The following is a 21,741-nucleotide window of genomic DNA, read 5'->3' on the forward strand; positions in this document are numbered from 1 at the left end:
TGTGTTGTCTTCACATTAGTTTAAAGGTTCTGTCCCCCTGTGAGTGAGTTAAAGCTGCTCTGCCTTAGCTGGGATGGCAGAGGTACCTCAAGTAGCTGTCTGGTGGCTCCTGTACTATGCCCCGGCAAGGGGAGGGGAGCCAAGCAGAAGTTAGAGGAACAAAGATTACAAGTGTGTGATATGAAGAATGAGGGTGTGGGATGTTGGTAGGGAATGGGTTAACCTGGTCTCATGCTGGGCATATGATGGAAAAGTACCGAGAATCTGAAACTATTTGCCGTAGATAAGAACTGGAGCTTGACACAGCAGTTAGCAATTTTGTGTCGAAACAGGTCATGTGATATACATGAGGGGAGGCATTGGCTTCATGGTATTGTCACTGGACTAGCAACCCAGAGACTCAAGGTAATGCTCAGGTTCTAATCCCGCCATGGCAGATGGTGAAATTTGAGTTCAATAAAAATCTGGAATTAAAAGTTTGATGATGACCATGAAAATATTGTCGATTGTTGTAAAAACGCATCTGGTTTTCTAATGTCCTTTAGGGAAGGAAATCTGCTATCCTTACCTGGTCTGGCCTACAGAGCAAGGGCAACTAGGGATGGGCAATAAATGCTGGCCTAGCCAGCGACACCCACATCCCATGAGTGAATAAAAAAAAATACTACAAGTAAGGTTAGCCAAAAAAAGAGCATGGTGTTACGTGGGATGGAGGTATGTATTCTTTTCTTGGATAGAAATTCCTATGGTGGATATCCTACATGTGAGTATGCAGACATGTTTCTTGCTTGTGGTAAATCTTTTAATGTTCAATGTCTCTCGCAAGTCTATCGACAGTACCCAAGCCACTTATTATTCCGATCTATCTTAAAATCCCAAAATGGGGTAGGACTTCTCTTTTTTTTTAATCCAGGGAGTGGGGGTGGTGTCAGGTGGAGAGGCTTCCTTCAACAATGGAGGGAAATGTTTGTTAGTAGCTCAGGAGAAGGCCATATTGATGACTTTAGTGTCTGTTAAAGTGTCTTTTTTGTCTGCCTGCAAATCAGCCATATCACAAAAGAAGGGGACACAGTGCTAAACAATGCATTCTTCATTAAGTGTTAAGGAACTATTTTTATTCAAAAGTAAAGCCTTTTCTTGACAACATGATCCTGACCCTTTTGACAAATATTGCCTAAACAGTAGGTCAGGCAGTAGTAGCGCCAGCTTTTTGGTTCCTGAGTCAATCGGAGGAATAATTTGTGCAGACCCTTTGGACTTCCATTTGCATGTAGGTTATATTCTGCAATCGGGTTTGGACATGAGGTGGTCTGAACTATAAAGAAACGTTGGATGCAGAACCAGGGTAGATGATTGACAGCCATTTTCCTTCAACCTGGATCAATTCTGAGCCATTATTATTTGGGAGCAGAGCTAAGAAAAATCTGCCTGACCACAGGTTCTAAAATGTCTGGCCATCTTCGGTTTGGGATTTAGGTCCTGGGGGAGCACCAAGTGACGATTAGCTAGGGCTTCATACAGCGTTTTACTGATGATCTGAGTATGTGATGAGTGTGACAGCTACCTACATTTGTAGTTATTCAATGGGATCATGGGGCAGGATTTTCGGGTCGGGAGGCAGGCGTGGCGGGCGAGCCCGGAAGCAGCTGGGAAATGCCACTCGCGATCGGCCCCGACCGCGATTTCACGCTGGCTGTCCAATTAACGCCAGCCAGACAAAACGTGCACTGAAAGGCTTGCTGCTGCTGTGGCGGGAGGTGGGTGAGCGCCGAAGTCTGCGCGTGCACACACAGGAGAGCGCGCAATGAAAGCTCCCTGAGGGCGGAGAGCTGCCTCAGAGGGCTTAAGAATTTTAAACTCTTAAATAAATAAACATTTGGAAAATCTGGAAAAAAAAATGTCCCCACGTAAGACTCACTCACATGAACGTAGACGTAATAAAAATTACGTCAAAACATTTTTTTTTAAATGAATGTGGGAAACCTCATCCCGCCCGTGGATGAGGTTTCCTCAAAAATCACAAAGGCCGCCTGGCCGATTCGCCCACCCGCCAATCGTAAGGTTGGACGGGCAGTGAAAAATCTCTCTTAATTAATACTTTAATGGCCTTAATGGGCCTCTTAATTGTCGGCAGGCACGCTGACCAAAATGTCGCGCGAGTGCGTGATGAGGTCGGGATGCTCGCCCGACGTCATTGCGGGCTAATTTACGCCCGATTGGGTCGGGGGCGCGCCCACCTGCGGGGCATAAAATTCTGCCCACGAAAATCGCCCAGCTCAAGAAGAGCCTGACATATCCTTGATGAAGTTGAAGCTCCTACAGGTAAGAAAAGAAATATTCCAACGGAAAGTGTCTCCCCCACCACCTCAGTCACAACTGAGGATGTTGAAAATCCCTCGGAAGTCAACCTGACAGCAACACTCAACCACTGGGTGTCTGGTTAGGAGGCAGTGGGTTGCCAACCTAAATGTATCGCTTTAAGACAGAAGCAAAATGGTAACATTAAGTGGCGTTCATGGAAATTGGGTGTTACCCTGAAGTTTACCAGTTTTGTTGCACTACAGATTTACATCTTGTCGAAGTTTGAAAATCTGCCTCAACACTGTTTTCCCACAGATGCTCATCTGTTTCTCACTGCTCTAGCTGTCTGTTCTAACCTTTTGGTTTAATGAACCCTGCACTGAGAGAGCTGTCAGGCTGTGGCTGAGAATTTAAATTAACCCAGCTCCACTCGCAGTCTTCGGACATCCTGCCATCAGTTCCCTGTCATACTCCCTGCAGTATTTTCATTTGCCTCTCTTGTCTCAGTATCTAAAAGTTGTCATGTCCGAAAGAGGAGTTCGAACAAAATTTTTTTTAAATTTAAAATGACACTTTTGAAGTTCATTAAATTTGCTCATTCAATGGTTTTTATGTCTTTCAGTTGGCAGTCGTGGCGTTCTGTTATTATCTGGCCTCTGAGACGAACAGTTGTGGGTTAAACTCACTCTACAAACTTGAGCACCTAACTTAGGCTGACACTTTAATCCAGTACTGAGGGAGTGCTGCACTGTTGGAGGTGTTGCCTTTCAAATGAGACCTAAAAGATCCTGTGACGCTGTTGAAAAGCAGAGGGGTCCTCTCTATGTCATGGCCAACATTTATCTCCCAGCTAACCTCAGTAAAACAGATTATCCGGTCATTGCCTTGTTGCTGATTGTGGGAGCTTGGTGTGCACAAATCGGCTGCTGCATTTCCTACAGTGACTGCACTTCAAAAAGTACTTCATTGGCTGTAAAGCGCTTTGGGACATCCTGAAGTCATGCAGGGTGCTGCAGAAATGTCAGTTCTTACTTATTTAATGACGCCAATAAAGTTTTTATTTCAAGGTCTCAAAGGCCTTGCCTTTGTCTGGTTAACTTCACATCACAATAGTCGGAGAACTTTCCAACATGTTTAGTTATTATGAGCTTTTGCAGTTTGCAGAATTACTCAGCATGGTGTCTGTGTATCAAAGCATGAAGAATCTTCTGTTTGGCGTGCGGGGGTGGGCCCCGCGCGCTGATGCTTAAAATGATGTGTGGTGACATCGGGCGTGCATTTCGACGTCACCGCACATCATTCCGATCTTCAGTTCGGTAGGCGCCCACCAGAGTCGGCTGCGCGCCCGCCAAACTGTCAAAGTCCTGTTATGGCCATTTAAAAACCAATTAGCCCTATTGAGAAAGCTGCCCGTCCAACCTTAAGGTTGGCGGGGGGGGCAGGCGAAGAGCCCGGGCGGCCTTCGCATTTATCATGAAGCCTCATCCACAGGCGGGATGCAGTTCCATGAAGGATTTATTAATGAAATACAAACTTCTATCAAAATTCATAAACGTGTCCCAGCTCATGTGGCACTGTCACATCAACTCCGTGCCTCAGGGACGCACGGGAAAAAGAGCGCAGGTCCCGACTCTCCCTCCTTCCCCCCCACCCCCCGCACAAGTAGCACTCAGCGTTTCCAGGTCCGCGTCACACCCACGTCACATGGCGGCGCGGAGCTGATCGGCTCTGCGCCCGGTCCCGACTGGCCCGCCTGGCGGGGAGAAAATTCTCCCCCCATGTTCTCCATCCTTATGATGATTTCTTTGAATCTCAAAAGGTTTATAGAAGCTTTTTGTTTACATTAATTTAAATTGATAAAATTGCGCTTTCCTGCTTACAGGCAGCAGCATCTGTGGCTGTGGTTTGACTGAAAAATGTTTGTGCATTAGAAACAATTTTCCTTTTAATTAACTCGCCTGCATCGCTGTAGAAAGGTGTTAAAATATCTCTTCAAAACAACTTTTGGCCTGTGGAAACTGTATCAACAAAACTGTTGAGCAATAGAGGTTTTTCTTTGCATTTATTAGATAATATATTTCAGCGAACTCACTAACTTTGCATTAAAGGGTTAATTTTCCACTTCTTTGTTCTTGACACGGATCAGGAACTATTCTCAGAGAACTGTTGATCCCACCCTGTGATTATCTGTACATTAATGTTAAATGGAGCACTGCAGATTGGAAGTGAATAATTTCCACGTGTTCTCAGAATGCACCAGAACCAGAAGCAGAACATTTACCCTTAAACGTTATAACAAAGACAGGAACTGCTAACAGGAGTTAGGAGAAAAGGAGAGGGCAGTGTACCTAATGATGCAAAAAAAAGGATGCAGATTGGTTTCAGCAAAAAGCTGAAGGACGTTTAAATAGATCCAAGCCAGATGGTGAAGTGCAAACAAGACGTAAGGCAGAACTTTCTGCTCCCGCTGGTGTCGGGTGCCAAGGTATGAGCGGACAACATGGCGGGAAGGTCAAAAATCGGTTTCACAGGTTTGCGATCGTCTGCTCTGCCCGGCGATGGCGGACAGTCTTTCCCGCTGCCGGACATCGGGGATGTTATTTTAATGCATCTGCATCTCAACATAAGCCCTGCTCGCCGGAATCACCACCCGCCGCCCCCCCCGCAACCCATGTCAAATTTACCACCCATGTTGGCAGGAAAACGGGTCAGTGCAGAACACGTCTTGACAGGTATGACATGCAGAAGTCGGGACTTACCATCAGGGCCTTGCTCACATCGCGAACGTCCGAGGAGCAGAAGATGCTGGAGGCCTGCAGCTACACCGGACCCTGGAGGAACACGTCCATCGCATGCTGGGTGGGTTCTGATGGACATGGCTCTGCTGCGAAGCAGCTCACAGAAGGTGGAAGGTCCGCTGCAGGACATCAGTGTCTTGGCCGTGGTCTGTTATGGATGATCCTCGAGGGAGTGGAGAGGAAGGTCCAGCTGTGAGTGGGAGAGGAAGGTGTACCGGGGTGTGGGGGGAGAGTAAGGTCTAGTTGACTGTCGGTGGGGTGCTGAGGTTGAGAGGGGGTGAACGATGGTGTTAGTGGGAGCAGAGCTTGGGGGGGATGCGGAATGATGGTGTCGGGGGGGGCTGAGGTTGGGGGGAGTGAGAAACAATGATGTTGTTGGGGGCTGAGGTTCGGGGGGTAACGATGGTGTCGGTGGGAGCTGAGGTTCGGGGGAGTAACGGTGTTGGTGGGGGCTGAGGTTCGGGGGGTAACGATGGTGTCGGTGGGAGCTGAGGTTCAGGAGGTAACAATGGAGTCGGTGGGGGCTGAGGTTCGGGGGGTAACGATGGTGTCGGTGGGAGCTGAGGTTCGGGGGGTAACGATGGTGTTGGTGGGAGCTGAGGTTCGGGGGGGTAACGATGGTGTCCGTGGGGGCTGAGGTTCGGGGGGTAACAATGGTGTCGGTGGGGGCTGAGGTTCGGGGGGTAACGATGGTGTCGGTGGGAGCTGAGGTTCGGGGGGGTAACGATGGTGTCCGTGGGGGCTGAGGTTCGGGGGGTAACGATGGTGTCGGTGGGGGCTGAGGTTCGGGGGGAAACTTGGCCAAGCTATCACAGCGGTTTTGCAATTTGTGTTTATTACGAGATGATGTGTGCACTGAATTCTGCCAGGGTAAGTCACTCTTCTCATCACTCTCAACTCACACACTCACAAGCCCATCACACATCCACAGGGCCCTCACTCACTGCTGGTTCAAGGGACATTATCATTCACTCTTTCACACACACCTTCATTGTCCTCATCTCGTCCATGGGACCACTCACCACCCACACACGCCAGACATACTTATCACCTGGCCTGGCAGGCGTCCTGTTTACACTCTCTCCATCTCTATTCATGCAGGACAAGCTGGCACACAACGAGAGGGAGAGGTCGCAGACCAGTGGAGGAATGCCTGAAATCAAGGTCCCCGTGGACTTTGAAAACAGAGCTATCCAGCTGGCCGGCGACAATCTGAACCATTCTTGTGCTGCCGGTGAGGTTGGTGGTGCTCTACCAAGTGAGGATCGAGCAATGCAACATCCATCAGACAACCATGCTGTGAGTATTATGTCCTGTTTCGCAGGCCCCTGCCATGCACCAATTATCTCCCTTTACTTTTGCAGGCATGTCTGGGAAACAGCCAAGAGAGTCCACGACCAAGGGCCTCCAATCAAACCTCAAAGACACTTCGGAAAAGGAATCTGAAGGCACCCTCCTTGAAGTCCCATCGCAGCGCTCACTCACACACCCTCCACCAGCGTAGAGCCACACTAGGTGGAACCTAGCTTTAGATCACAATCTGGTGAGCACATCGCACCATCTGATCCACAACAGGCGGTGGCAGGGACTTCCCAGGATCCGGCACTCGGAGGACTGCTGGAGGCCAGAGATTTGCTGAGTCTGAGTCAGATGATGAGCCTTTGGACTCGGTCATATCGCAGTTGCTAGAGCTGTAAAGACAAGCTTAGGAACATCAGGAAGGGATGTTTGCTGCACTCCTCAGCTTGCAAGGTATGATGGAGGGGTCCGTCCACCTTCAGGCTGAGGTGTTAGTGCCGGCATGCCAACGCACTGAGGTCAACACTGATAGGATGGCGGCCACCATGGAGACCTTGGTCCAGGATGTCGCTCCTGCACTGCTGCGTGGGCTGAACTCCATCGCTGAGGCCATAGTTGGCGCCAACAGTGTGTACAAGCGAGGGGTGCAGGGCAGCCCGATCTCACTCCAGCTACCCCTTCTCCAAAAGGAGTCAGCTCAGGCACCCATAGAGAGGAGGATCAGCAGGTGCACATTCCAGGGCCATCCACCCAGGTGACTCCAAGAGTGTCCAGTCCATCCGAATCCCCACTTTCTGTGACCTCCGCATCTCCAGCTCCACAGGCCTAGGAGGGTGCCACTGCCACATAGCAGGACCCTGAAAGCAAGCCGGGGCCCTCCAAGTCTCAGCCCTCCAGAGGACACCCACCAAGGTCATCACAGACAGGGCATTGCAGTCAGCTGGCTACCTCTACCTCCACTGTGGATGTCCGGGGAGCACCAAGACAGGGTTAGGAAAGTTAAGAAGAATTAGTTGCGCAGCCTGGGCACGGGTGTTAATCACTTGTACATACTGTTCACTATTGTCAATGAACTCCCAAGAATGTCTCCTTACCTTTGGCTCCTTGTTCTGATGAACAATGTTCTTGTCACTCAGATGTGAAACCTTTCTGCACAAGATAAAGGCAGGTGTCTCAGTCCAGGGCATTTCTCTGTGCAGCCTTCAGACCAAAGTGATGGTCCGGCCTCACACTTCCTGGAAACATTAATGATGTCTGCACCTCAGTGGTGTTTGTATTGCTGCCAGAATGTAGTGGGCAGGCACCACAGAGTTCCATCATTCTCTCAAGGATCTAACCGTTGTGCTCTCAGCACCTTTAAGGTGAGGCTGATCCCCATCTCTTCAGCATCTGTGACCACTGATGCTGTGCTCCTGAAGGGCTCAAATGCCGAAGGTATACAAAGGATCAGATCGCTTCTAGAGTTTCATGGCTGCATCTCTATGTTATGACCCTGATCATAAAGTGCAAGCAAGCTGCCCTCAGCCAGATGAGTCAGACATTCTCAGAGGTTATGCGAAGATCTATGGAGTGTCCTCACTGCATTTTTTTTTAATATTCATTCATAGGATGTGGGCCTCACTAGCTGGGCCAGCATTTATTGCCCATCCCTAGTTGCCCTTGAGAAGGTGGTGGTGAGCTGCCTTCTTGAAGCGCTGCAGTCCATGTGGTTTAGGTACACCCAGTGCTGTTAGGAAGGGAGTTCCAGGATTTTGACCAAGCAACAGTGAAGGAACAGCGATATATTTCCAAGTCAGGATGGAGAGTGAGTTGGAGGGGAACTTCCAGGTGGTGGTGTTCCCATCTATCTGCTGCCCTTGTCCTTCTAGATGGCAGTGGTCATGGGTTTGGAAGGTGCTGTCGAAGGAGCCTTGGTGAATTCCTGCAGTGCATCTTGCAGATGGTACACACTGCTGCTACTATGCGTCGGTGGTGGAGGGAGTGAATGTTTGTGGATGTGGTGCCAATCAAGCAGGCTGCTTTGTCCTGGATGGTGTCAAGCTTCTTGAGCATTGTGCCTTGTAGACGGTGGACAGGCTTTGGGAGTCAGGAGGCGAGTTACTCATTGCAGAATTCCTAGCCTCTGACCTGCCCTTGTAGCCACAGTATTATACGGCTAGTCCAGTTCAGTTTCTGGTCAATGGTAACCCCCAGGATGTTGATAGTGGGAGATTCAGTGACGGTAATGCCATTGAACGTCAAGGGTCAATGGTTATATTTATTCAACCACATGGACTGCAGCAGTTCAAGAAGGCAGCTCACCACCACCTTCTCAAGGGCAACTAGGGATGGGCAGTAAATGCTGGCCCAGCACAAAAGATTAATACACAAGATAAAATCACATGGAGTTAAGGGTAATATATTAGCTTGGTTAGAGGATTGGCTATCCAACAGAAAGCAGAGAGTTAGGATAAATGGGTCTTTTTCTGGATGGCAAGCTGTAACTAGTGGGGTGCCACAGGGTTCAGTCCTTGGGCCCCAACTATTTACAATCTATATTAATGACTTGGATTCAGGGATAGAAGGTACTATAGCTATATTTGCAGATGACACCAAAATAGGTGGGAAAGTAAGTTGCGATGAAGAAATAAGGAATTTACAAATGGATATGGACAGGTTAGGTGAATGGGCCAAATTTTAGCAGATGGAGTTTAACATGGATAAGTGTGAGGTTATCCATTTTGGTCGGAAGAATAAAAAGGCGACTTATTATATAAATGGAGAGAAACTTCAGAATGCTTCAGTGTAGAGGGATCTGGGTGTCCTTGTGCATGAATCGCTGAAAGCTAGTATGCAGGTAGAGCAGGTAATAAGGAAGGCAAATGGAATTTTGGCATTTATTGCGAAAGGGATAGAGTATAGAAATAGGGAAGTATTGCAACTGTACAAGGCATTGGTGAGACCGCACCTGGAATGCTATGCAGTTCTGGTCCCCTTACTTCAAGCAGGATGTAGTTGCATTGGAGGCAGTTCAGAGGAGGTTCATTAGATTGATTCCAGAGTTAGGGGCTTGTTTTAAGAGGAGAGATTGAGCAGTTTTAAGTCTATACTCGCTAGAGTTTAGAAGAATGAGAGGAGATCTAATTGAGGTATATAAGATGCTAAAGCAGATAGACAAATTGGACGTTGAGTGGGTGTTTCCCCTTGTGGGGCATTCTAGAACACGGGGCCATAGTTTTAGGCTAAGGGGTAATAGATTTAAATCAGAGATGAGAAGGAATTACTTTTCCCAAAGGGTCGTGAATCTATGGAATTCACTACCTCAGACTGCAGTGGATGCCGCGACACTGAATAAATTTAAGGAGGAGATAGACAGATTTTTAATTAAGCTGAAAGGTTATGGGGAGAGGGCAGGAAATTGGAGTTGAAGCCGAAATGAGATCAGCCACAATCGTATTGAATGGCGGGGCAGGCTCGAGGGGCTGAATTGCCTAGTCCTGCTCCTAGTTCTTATGTTCTCTTATGTTCTTATGTTCTCTTATATGCTCACTTGTTGGAGATGTTCATTGCACTTGTGTGGCACGAATGTTACTTGCCATTTGTCAGCCCAAGCCTGGATGTTGTCCAGGACATGGACAGCTTCAGTATCTGTGGAGTCCCGAATGTTGCTGTACATTGTGCAATCATCAGCGAACTTCTGACCTTATGGTGGAAGGTAGGTCATTAATAAGGCAGCTGAAGATAGTTGGGCCGAGGACACTACCCTGAGGAACTCCTGCAGTGATGTCCTGGAGCTGAGATGACTGACATCCAACAACTACAACTGTCTTCCTTTGTGCCAGGTATGACTCCAACCAGTGGAGGCTTTCCCCCCATTCCAATTGACTCCAGTTTTGCTAGAGTTCCTTGATGCCACACTCGGTCAAATGCGGCCTTGGTGTCAAAAATAGTCACTCTCACCTCACCTCGGGAGTTCAGCTCTTTTGTCCATGTTTGAACCAAGGCTGTAATGAGGTCAGGAGCTGAGTGGCCCTGGCGGAACCCAAGCTGGGTGTCAGTGAGCAGGTTATTGCTAAGCAAGTGCCACTTGATAGCACTGTTGATGACCCCTTTCCATTACTTTACTGATGATGGATAGTAGACTGATGGAGCGGTAATTGGCCGGGTTGGATCAGTCCTGTTTTTTTGAGTACAGAACATACCTGGGCAATTTTCCACATTGCTGGGTAGATACTAGTGTTGTCCCTGTACTGGAACAGCTTGGCTAGGGGCACGGCAAGTTCTGGAGCACAAGTCTTCAGGATTATTGCTGGAATATTGTCAGGACCCATAGCCTTTGCAGTATCCAGTGCCTTCAGCCGCTTCTTGATTTCACATGGAGTGAATCGAATTGGCTGAAAACTGGCATCTGTGATACTGGAGACCTCTGGAGGAGGCCAAGTTGGATGATCCACTCAGTGCTTTTGGCCGAAGATTGTGGCAAATGCTTCAGCCTTATCTTTTGCACTGATGCGCTAGGCTCCTCCATCATTGAGGATGGGGGTATTTGTGGAGCCTCCTCCTCCAGAGAATTGTTTAATTGTCCACCACCGTTCACGATTGGATGTGGCAGAACTGCAGAGCTTGGATCCGATCCGTTGGTTGTGGGATCACTTAGCTCTGTCTATCATTTGCTGCTTATGCATGTCCTCATCATCCTCCTGCAATCGAGCGACTATTTGGGCCTTCACTGCATCTCCATGATAGGAGCATTTTTAGAGAGGGTATTTGCACTGCCATAAGCCACACTGGTGTCAAAACATTCACAGATGCAATGTGAAGATCTATGAGGTCACCTCACTGCATGTCGTCATTATCCTCCACAAATCTGGCAGCTATGAGGGCCTCCTGAGAGCACCTGCCTCATCTAGCCAGTGCGAGGGCTTTATCTCCATCATCGTCGCCTCAGAGGACCTCACCTTCATCCTGCATCCTCCTCATCAGAGGATACCTCCAGCTCCTTCATCTCCTCCTCAGCCAGCTCATCTCCCTGTTGCAGCACCAGGTTGCAAAGGGTGCAGCAGACAGCAATGATGCATGACACCCTCTGCGGACTGTATTGCAGGGCTCCACCAGATCGGTCCAGGCACTGGAACCTCATCTTCAGCATCCCAATGGTCTGCTCCACCAAGTTGCGAGCTGCAGCATGATCCTCATTATATCGTCGCTCTGCTGCAGTCTGAGGCCGCCGCATGGTGTCTCCAGCCACAGCCTCTGCGGGTAGCCCTCGCCCCCAAGGAGCCAACCCTGCAGCTTTTGTGCACCCTGGAAGACCCCGGGGATCTGTGACTGACTGACAGACAATGTAGGTGTCGTGCACACTCCCTGAAAACCATGCTCATACCTGCAGGATGCATTTCTGGTGGTCGCATACCAGCTGCACATTCAGCAAATGGAATCCTTTGTGGTTGATGTAGTTCATGTATGTTGTGACAGAGAGCTGAGCGCCAAATGAGTGCAGTCGATCACACCATGAACCTGTTGGAAACCCGAGATCTGGGCAAATCCAATCGCTCTTGCACCCTGGCTGTCCTGGTCCCAGGCGGTATGCATAAAGTTGTGTGCCCTCACAAAGATGGCATCCCTGACCTTATGGATGCATTTGTGGGTGGAGGCTTGAGAGATCACATAGAGGTGACCTGTGGAGCCCTTAAAAGGAGCCAATGACATAGAAATTGGGCACTGCGGTCACTTTCACGGCCACTGGCAGTGGATGCCCTCCATGTCCCCGTGGTGCCAAATCCTGCAGCAGGTGGCAGATGTGACTGACCAGATCCCTAGACATGCGCAGTCTTCAGCGACACTGGTTCTCAGTCATCTGCAGGAATGAAAACGGCGTCTATAGACCCTGGGCGTCACTAGGTGCCGACCCAGCGATGGCTCGCTGTGGCTCTTCAACGGTGTGTGCGGGAGCCCCAGGTGCCCCTTCTTCCTGAGGTTGCTGCTCCTGCCTCTGCGCACCCAGGTGCCTCAGTCACTCTCTCCTCCATCATCTTCGCACTCTGTAGGCCATCAGGCATACAGCTAGTTCACCAGGCTCCATGATCCTGATGTACTCCTCCTGCAGGATGAAAGAGAGAGGCATATGGTTAGCATGGGTGTACTACGAACTTGTCCTGGTTAAGCACTTCCCAGAGAGTGCTAGCCAGCACTTGCATGGCCAGAGGTTAGTGTGCTGCATGGCTGCCCTGCTGGCTTGAACCATGGGGGAGACTGGTCCAAACGGGGATGCTGACATTGCAAGGGGCTGTGAGTGCCTCCAGCAGTGACTGCTCCATGGCCAGCTTTAGCGACGAGATTGTACAACATGTGCAGTCATCCAACTGTTCTGCAGTCCACTAAAATGCCCATGAATTTGCAGTCTGTGCCAGGGTGGCTGGCGGTGAAAAGCTTTGGAGCACTTGGTGGCACTTTGATGTCTTTGTGTTGCTTGAGTGGGCAGGTAAGCTAGGAGCCCGACCCCAATCATATCAATGTGGTTGCGACTGAACTATCTCAGTTGCAGAGGAATGGTCACTTCATACAGGTTTCCCTAATGTGTGGCCACCTCCCTTGCCCACCCTAGCCCCACTCCCCCCACCGCCCCCCTTCCCCCCCCCCCCCCAATGATTTGCCTCAATGTCAGGGCTGCCCTTAACCCTGACCCCCCCCAACATCCCAAAAGCTTGAAGTCCAACAGGTGACCCTGGCGAGCGCTGCGCAAAGTTGCTGTGTACTCACCTCCAAGTTCCTCTCAAAGTGCAGGCCGCCAAGTGCACGCCATTCATAAGCTGTTGTGAAACACGTGGCTGCGCTTTCCCACCAACCTGGACGGACGGTCCAGCAAGGGCGGAGGGAACGATTCTGGCGGGCTGGCCTGATAATGATGTGCTGATGTATTACAATGAGGTTCCCGACGTCCAATGGCAGGAGATGTGGCCTGCCATTGGTGGACTGAGCGGACGATCGTGAACTGGTTTCCTGCCATCGTAAAACCGATCGTGCCATATTGTCCACTCACACCACTGATCACACCTGACACCGGCGGGCATGGAAAATTCTGCCCCTTGCATATTTCCGATATGGAGGTGATAGATTTGCTCTATTTGAAAACGCAGGACTTCCTTACACACCTTAATGGGCTCCATCCTGCGCTGAAATTCACCTTTGAAATGGAGTAGTCAAATGAGCTCTCTTTCCTCAGCGTGCTACTTGAGAAATCTGCCAATGAGTTCTCTACTAAAGTCTACTGCAAACCTACCTTCACTGGTCAATATACACATTGGGATTCCTACAGTTCCACGCACCATAAGATTGGCCTTATCGGCAAGCTTGTAAATAGGGCCCGAGCCATTTTCTCACGGTGCAAGCTTGATGCTGAAATAGTGCACATCAAAGCCATCCTGCAGGGTAATGGCTATCCTGATTAGATCATTGCTCATTGGTATATTGCAGAAACTCATGAGTGGCCCTAAGGCTGCCACTTTCAGCCCTGAAAAATGCCTTGTCTACTTCAGATTAGCCCGAAAAGGTAAGGTGTCTCAAAAAATTTGAGCAACAGGTAAAGCTAGCTGTTTCACGCTGCTACTATGCAGTAGCAACACAAGTGGTATTCTCCACTAACAGGATGCTGCCGTCAAGCCAAAAAGACAATCAGCCTATCGCACAAATGAGTAATATGGTATATGAATTTCAGTGCTGCTGCAATGCCAGATATGTAGGCTGTATGTCCCAACGACTGGTGGACTGGATCAAACAGCACGTCCTTTGCAACAGCAAAGTACTGACAGTAACCAAACCAGCCTGTGTTTGCAAAACTCAAAACATAGTGTCCAAAATTAGATGTGATTCTGTGATTAGACAACACTTGCTAAAGAGTCCTGATTGAAGCTAAGAATTACATAGAAAATCAATTTAAGATTATCAGTCAGGCTCACAGTATGGCTCACTTACGTATGCCGGAATCCATATATATTCATGTACAGGGCCCTGTACTTTGCAGACAGAAGGAGCATGTCCACGCATTGAGCCTTTTCCAACTAAACAAAAGCTTGGAGACAGCCATTCCCTGGTTTATTCCTCATGGCAATGCCTTGACCAATCAGAGTCGACCTACTTGGTTTGAATTTGAACAAAGCTTGGCAGTTAACTGTTCTCCGCTACATTGTCCATGGCAATGCCTCTACTAATCAGAGTCCACTGCCAAACAATCAGCACTCTCTTCTCATGTGGTATAAATTGTTCCCTTTACTGCTGTTTTATCTTGTGAGCTGTCCTGATGAGTGCAAGATGAAAAGCTTTTTTCAGCAGTACTCAAGCTCTGTACTATCAAACGACAGTTTAATTATAAAATAATTGGTATGGGAACAAGAAGCCAAGAGGGAGACTCCTGTGCATGCTATGTATAATAATTTAAACATACATAAAATAACGTGTTAACTATTTCACTACATCAAGCACACAGAGAAAATCATATGCCGAAGGGTATGTTAAATGGAACAGTTCTTCTTGGTCAGCTGGATGACTGACATGCAACCAACTGTCCTGTCTGAGTCTCCGCAAACTATTGAGAAAACCACCTAAATAAGAATGTTACCTATGGACTGCATACTCTCTCTGTAGACACTCTCCCTTATCTAAACCCACCAAACTTAAGCACAATTTGACAACAGGCAAGCTTTACAAACCCTCAAGTTTCTGTAGGAGTTTCAAATACTAGCAGGCCATTTATTTTGCTGGGCTCTCAGAGATAACCCCCAACTTACCTACCTTCGCACTACATCCCTCAGTCTCACTCTGAACTAAAATGCATCCATTTGTGCCTTGAATCCATGGCTTTCCAAGCTAACTTACTGCACATTGTAGTATCCTGACTTTCCTTCCTGCTTTACATTTCCTCACTTTTATCTTGTATATGCTGCTTTTTCAAAATTGTGCAACGTGGTGTAGGTTGAATTTTGTAAAGCCCCCTCCATCTTAAAACAAATTATTGGTACTCCAAACCATCATTCCTGCTCCCCTCAGTTACCCTTCCAGTGATTTGTTAATGCAAATCAGCACCATATCTGCTTTCACGTTTTTCTCCAGCTAAATTTCATGCTAACAATAGCAGAAATTTGTCCATTGTAACCTCTGGATTTCATCTGTTCCATGTTCCATTTAAAAGTGACCTGTCTTGGGGAGTAGGTAAGGGGCAATGAGCAGGGTTTCTTTGGAGCCAAATTAGCCGCAGGAAATCTGATGGCAAGATGACAAACCTGGAGATGGTAAATTGAAAATGAGTCAATCCTTTGTAACGTGCTGCATTCCAATTATCTAAATATGCAGGCGGCTCACAATATTCCAGGGCACTGCTGATAATTGACCAGCCCAGCCTTGTTTGTCCTGGACCTGGAGATATAGGCATGTTACTTAGCAGTGGCATTCTGCCCATCTGCTTAGATGTCAGGAGGGTGTTATCTCTGAAATAGGAAGGGCCTACAAAGACTTTTCCTAATCCGGAAAATTCTTTGTTCCGATGGGGCAGAATTTGAAGTGCAGAAGCAGGTTCATTATAATGCTATATGCATCATTACCAGCTTAGGCTCTGCAAAGGAAATGTTGCACCTCAATGGCAAAACAAAAGTCTGAACTCGATTACAGTAGGATGAGGCACAATATTTCCTACCACTGATATAATAACAAAGCAGCTTGTGAAATTCTTAATTTTTTAATATATGTTAAGCTTCATAGATAGATCAAGGTACAAATACAAAGACTGCTATACTATTTAAAGTCCAACCCTCAAATTGCAAACATACCCATCAGTTAGAGGTGTCACTATTTGTTTTTTCATAGCAAAATGTCTTAATTTTCAAAAAAATAAACTTAATATATATGTCCGTAAACTAAGGCTTGCATTACCAATGTAAAAAGATCTAATAAAATCTCTCCTGCACCTCTGGCTGTATCCTTACAAGAATTATTCAACATTCTACAAATTAATGTTGTAGTACATTTTCACACTTTAAGAAATAAGTATTTTAAGCAAGTTTCCTTTTTGTGAGGCAACTTCTGTAAAGTATAGGTATGTGCAAAGGTGTTTGGATATTGCAATCAAAATGTAAATGGGCGGAATTTATATTGTGTAAAACTGGATTATGTCCTCTATATTTAGATTAAGTGGTGACAGTATAATATTTAGTCACTTTGCTGTGATTGGTAACCAAGACAAGGATTTTCAAATAAATTGCAACCATGAAATCCCTACAGGGGTTCAGGTGAAAATAGCTGTTGTGTTTGTCTCTATAACAGTCACCGCACTTCAAAAACACTCCTTGGATGTGAAGTGCATTTGATGACCTAAGGATGTGATGAGGTGCTAGGCAAATGCAAGTTTTTTTCTTAATAAGCATGTAATATGCATGGTGAGCTTACATTTATTCTGTTTTGGCTTCATTTTTGCACTGACAATGACTGTCCATGCGATCTGTGGCAACAGAGAGGTGATTGCAGTGATTAATCATTATTGGCTGTCAATCTAATCAAGAAATAAGGAATTTAAATGAACAGAACATATTTTAAAGGAATGCAATATAATTTTAATTTAAATTGAAATGCTAAAAGAAACAATTCTAAAGAAGATAACATAGCTCCCAGATGTGGAGACAATAGAGAATGTAATGAGTCCATTTCTGAAATGTCCTTTCTGAAGCAACTTGAAAAGAGCTGCAAAATGTCCTTAGTCTCCTGCTTCATACCTAAAATCATTAAAAGCAAAGTCAGTATTTGGTTTTCCGGATAAAGGAATACTATGAAATTTAATTAAAGCATTTTTTAAACATTCTAAGATATAATTTTAAAATTATCTTCACTAATTTAAGGAAATATTTGAAGACCTAGCATAAAACCTAGAGGATATCCAACGTAAAGAAAAATACTCCTTTCTAGATAGTAGAAAGGAGTATTTTCCTGACACACAAAATTTACAAATATACATATGAAAATGAAGTACAGAAAAAGAGCAACTGGTCTTCCAAGTTTGTCTTATGAAAGAATCGTCATAAAACACGACTACCACCCCTTGAAATAACCATCTAATCTTCTAGAAGAGACAGAAAAACAAGATTTAGAAAAGACTAGGAAAAATTCAAGGAAAGTGAATTCTGGAGAATTCCTTCCCAATATTCCTCATCACCCTGCCCCCCACAACTCTCACTCCCCCAAAGGCAATCAAAAATGAGTTCCAGGAGACAACAGTGAATGAGATATATCATCCAACAATCCTACCTGCCTTTTGTATGTAGCCTTATCAGGGTTCTTTAGCTCCCTTTTTGAAAGGTTGCAGCAAATCTGCATCCATTGCAAATGCCAGCAACCTATTCCAAAGGACAATGAGCCTCTGAAAATAACACCCTCCAGACATCTAACCTAGCTGTATGCTTCTGCAGCCTACATACACATCCCCGCCTTCTCCTTCACTTAACTAATGCAAATAATCTATCCACATGTTCACTATCTAGTTCATTCCTCATTTTAAATACCTAAATCAAGTCTTCCTGAATTATGCACTATTCTAGAGTAAAACGATGCATCTCCCTGAGCCTATCATGATAACTGAGGGTTTTTAAACCAGATATTAATTTAGTGACCCTCCATTGAACCTTTTCCAGGTACTCTATATCTCCCACCATGTGATGGGATCAGAAATGGAATCAGCATTCCAGTCAGGGCCTATCCAAGGTCTTGTATGAGGACACTATGGTGCTCTTTGTTTTATATTGGACTCTTCTAGCTATACATCGCAATGTGCTGTTTGCTTTCATTATACCTTTCAGCTCTGCCCATGGACTTTTAGAGACCGATACATGATGACACCCAAGTCTTTTTGCCTCTCAAGAGATTAATTCAAAAGCTAATGCTTCATCTAGTTTGATATCATCTACTAATGTTCTGCCCAGTTACATGTCTTGTTCAACACATTTTGTATTTCCTCAGGTCGCATTTGCAGATGATGTCAAATAAAGTATCATTGCTGTGGTAATTTCTATTTCCTTTCAAACAGTGAACTATTGAAGAGAAGAGTCATGAGGCTGATCCCTGAGGAATGACTGGAGAAACATTGGCCTAGAAATTAGACTGCATAATGCATGTTCTACCTCTTCAGCCTGGTGAGGGAATATTCAAGGTGAATTTATAAAATATAGTTATGGAAATGGAAAAGTTAAGTTGGAATATCACCTTAAATTGTAAGAATAGGACAAAAGGAACACAGGAACAAAAAGAATAAAAGGCAAGCTTGATCTCAGACTGATCTCAGGCAATTTTTCACCCAAAGAATGCTCAACATTTGCAATGGGTTTCCAGATAGAATGGCAAATGCAAACCCAAGAATCATTTAAAAAAAATTATTATAATCTGAAATGGGAGGAACTGTCAGTATTTCTAGATGGAAGGATGAATAAAGACAGCGTAAATGGCCTTGTAATGACATTATGAAATCTGGACTGGAATTTCTACTCTTGTAAATCTGGATTGACAGAAATGTCAACTCACTGTGAAAGACGTTTGCGTAATTCCTTCACTTGCTCATTCTTCTTTGTTAATATTTCTTTCATATTGCGATAAGCAGCTGTTTCTTGAAACTTTTTTTCCAATTCCTGTTGTTAAAATTAATATTTCTTTGAATATTTCATAGCATATAAAATGACAATCAATATCTATGACTGGGCAAGGCTTCCCTTCAGTAAAACAGGAAAACATATTTTATCTAAAGAAGACCTACAGATTGTTTTGTTGTTCACTGGCTGGCTGCTTCGGTTATGGTTTTTGGGCAGAACCTTTCCACTTGGGCAGATATAAACCAAGTGGTATCAGAATTGTAGCCCCTTATAGACCTCAGGTTTCCTTTCACAGCAACAGAAAGGCAAATCAGGATAGGGTGCAAGACAGGTGGCCAATCCATGACCCTCATTTTACACCCCTGCTGGAGTTGAAAGTCTCATCCTTCCTGCAAAGAGCAGCTTTAAAGGCTTTAGTTTTTGCCTACAATAGGAATGCACTGTTACAGGAAGCATTCCATTTTGCTTGCAGCAGGATAGCATACTGGTACTATTGTTGAGGGAAGAATTGAAATTATTACAAAATGAAGGAACTGTAGAATTGCAGTTTTTAAAAACTTACGTCAGAAACAATTGTGGTGAAGATGGTGTAGTTGTTTCACAAATGTTAAATTTCACTGTCAATGGTCTTCATTTCTCCAGTACACTTTTATATTATTCCTGTTTGTATATAGTGGCCTGGAATTTACTCAACACGTACCCATACTAGCATAAGGAAAGCGTAAAAACACTTCTTAACGTAAAATATTTAGGAAATTCATGCATAACTTACACTAATTTTGATGTTATACCTGAGCTTGCTTCATCATTTACAATGATTCAATGAAACTTTGATCGAAGCCCTTAGCTGCTCATATGTTCCCCCACCCCCATGCAAAAGACCAGACAACACCAGTTTCCTGCGTTTATGCCAGTTCTCAACAGGCCAGATTGTTTACTCTGGTTTCTGCTTGCTTATGCTGTTTTTTTTGTGTTCCAGCGCATGGAGTGAGATTGGTACAAAATTGTGGTGTCTGAGTGTATTTGAAAAATAATTGTACTGGCGCCAAATGTTTACAAGGTGCTTGAATGGAGGACTATAAAATTCAAATAAAAATGTTTCCTTCAAATGGAGGGTGGAGAATGCAACCTTCAGTATTTTAAATTAATTCATACAATTTGCTCTGTAGAGTCTAAATTGTTTCACACTTATTACTGAATCATAGGAGAAGGCTGTTAAGTAAGGTGGCCTTCAGCTTCATTGAGAAAGACCTTCAGCTCTTGGATGAGGCAGAAGGAAGGAGCAAGCAGCTGAACAAGTTTAATGACCTGACTAGAGCGGGGAAGGTAAAGAGATTCAAAATGCCATAGCTTTCTATATCCAATAACACAGAAATGCAATTAGAGATCTGTTAGAGAGAACCACCACCCACAACAGATGCATACCTCCTGCAACTCTTCGACACACTTAATGCACAAGTCTAATCTTATCATTTGTCTTCATAACATGCACATTGCCTGCAAGAGGACAAAGAGTTTGGGGTGGGGAGGGAGGTGGGATGGTGGCAGTTCCAAGGCACCGTTCTCCCAGCCCAGAAGGTCAGGCGGCTGCAAAGCTGCTGAGCTTTTTTTGGCAGTGCTCTGTTGCCCTGGGCATGATTGCAATGTCTCTACATCCTTGGCCCATGGCAGCCTCCTGACTGCATGTGAGGACTAGGGAGTTGGGGAACCAGTGAACTGAGGTAAATATTGCTAGAGTTCTAGGTTATCTCTGTGTGAAAGCAGGACTATGTACACTTATCTGCTTTATTTCAATTTAGGTAGGCATTAACAAGGTTCAAATACCTGAGAATGAATATTACCTCAACAACAAGCTTGTATAATCAAGCTGATTTTTCTCCTCTCATAGGTTATTCACATTGATCTGGGTATTGGCTCACCTTCCATGGTCTTGGATGAGTAGAATGCAGATATAAAGAGAAAGATGCTGCCAAGTTTGTTACCTTTTCAGCTGCTCACAATTAATCTAATTTGAAAAGTCACTCAGCTTTTCACTAAAATATGAACTAAATACTTTCAGGATAATGGGCTTGGTAAAAGGAATGGTGTCCTCATAGAAAGCAAATGGGAAGAAGTACAATCCAGGTTGTTGTGAGAGTTGATAGGTTTGTAATTGATGTCAGTAGAAGGCCCATCCTGGTGAGAGAGAGAGGGAGAGAGCAAGAGCAGGAGAGATATGAGTCAGCCAGGGAAATTAGAATTTTGTGTTCAGTAATGGAGTTGTAATCCAGGGGCGTTGTCCAGAGAGTTGATGTTTAGATTCAGCAAGGTAGAAGTCCTTATGCCGTACAGAAAAAGCATCCCTCTGTCAACAAGTTTGATAATGATGTCAAGATTGGACATGAGAGAACAGCGTGCTGCAGGTTCAGAGGGAGTTAGCATAAGTGAGACAATGGATAAAGCAACAGGACCACATCTTTGAACTTTTCTCACTTTGAGTAACTTTTTGTTTAAACTCCATTCACTCCTAGATAAAAAAAAGTGTCATGATTTGAACCTGCTAGCATTCTAGCTATAAGATATGTTGATTAGTCTTTGTCAGACTCAAGTCCCTCACTGACCTCTTTTTCCATTGCATGTCTCACACGAAGAACTCCTTGCTGTTCTTGAGGTTGAGTGAATTTCATTAATTCTGCTTCAGATTTTCACTCATCCCTTACCTTTACAGGACTCTTATTTCCTTCATTGTCTTTTCTTTATCTACAGGA

General features: G+C 45.5%; 1 protein-coding gene across 3 annotated transcripts in view; it reads right to left on the reverse strand.

Moving 5' to 3' along the window:
* Window positions 1–16,085: 16,085 nt before the first annotated feature.
* Window positions 16,086–21,741, reverse strand: part of lztfl1 (leucine zipper transcription factor-like 1) — a 48,552-nt gene continuing 42,896 nt past the window's right edge. For 2 of the 3 annotated variants that reach the window (XM_078539540.1, XM_078539542.1), the window contains 2 exons: window positions 18,930–19,033; window positions 16,086–16,863 (listed from right to left, as the gene is read on the reverse strand). In XM_078539540.1, coding sequence (XP_078395666.1) covers window positions 16,830–16,863; window positions 18,930–19,033 — 138 coding nt within the window. In that variant the 3' untranslated portion in view covers window positions 16,086–16,829. Of the gene's footprint in view, window positions 17,135–18,929; window positions 19,034–21,741 lie in introns of all 3 variants that reach the window. The other variant, XM_078539541.1, reaches the window with a different exon arrangement.

Source organism: Cetorhinus maximus, chromosome 3 (genome assembly GCF_964194155.1).
Source record: "Cetorhinus maximus chromosome 3, sCetMax3.hap1.1, whole genome shotgun sequence".
Classification (NCBI taxonomy): Eukaryota; Metazoa; Chordata; class Chondrichthyes; order Lamniformes; family Cetorhinidae; genus Cetorhinus; species Cetorhinus maximus.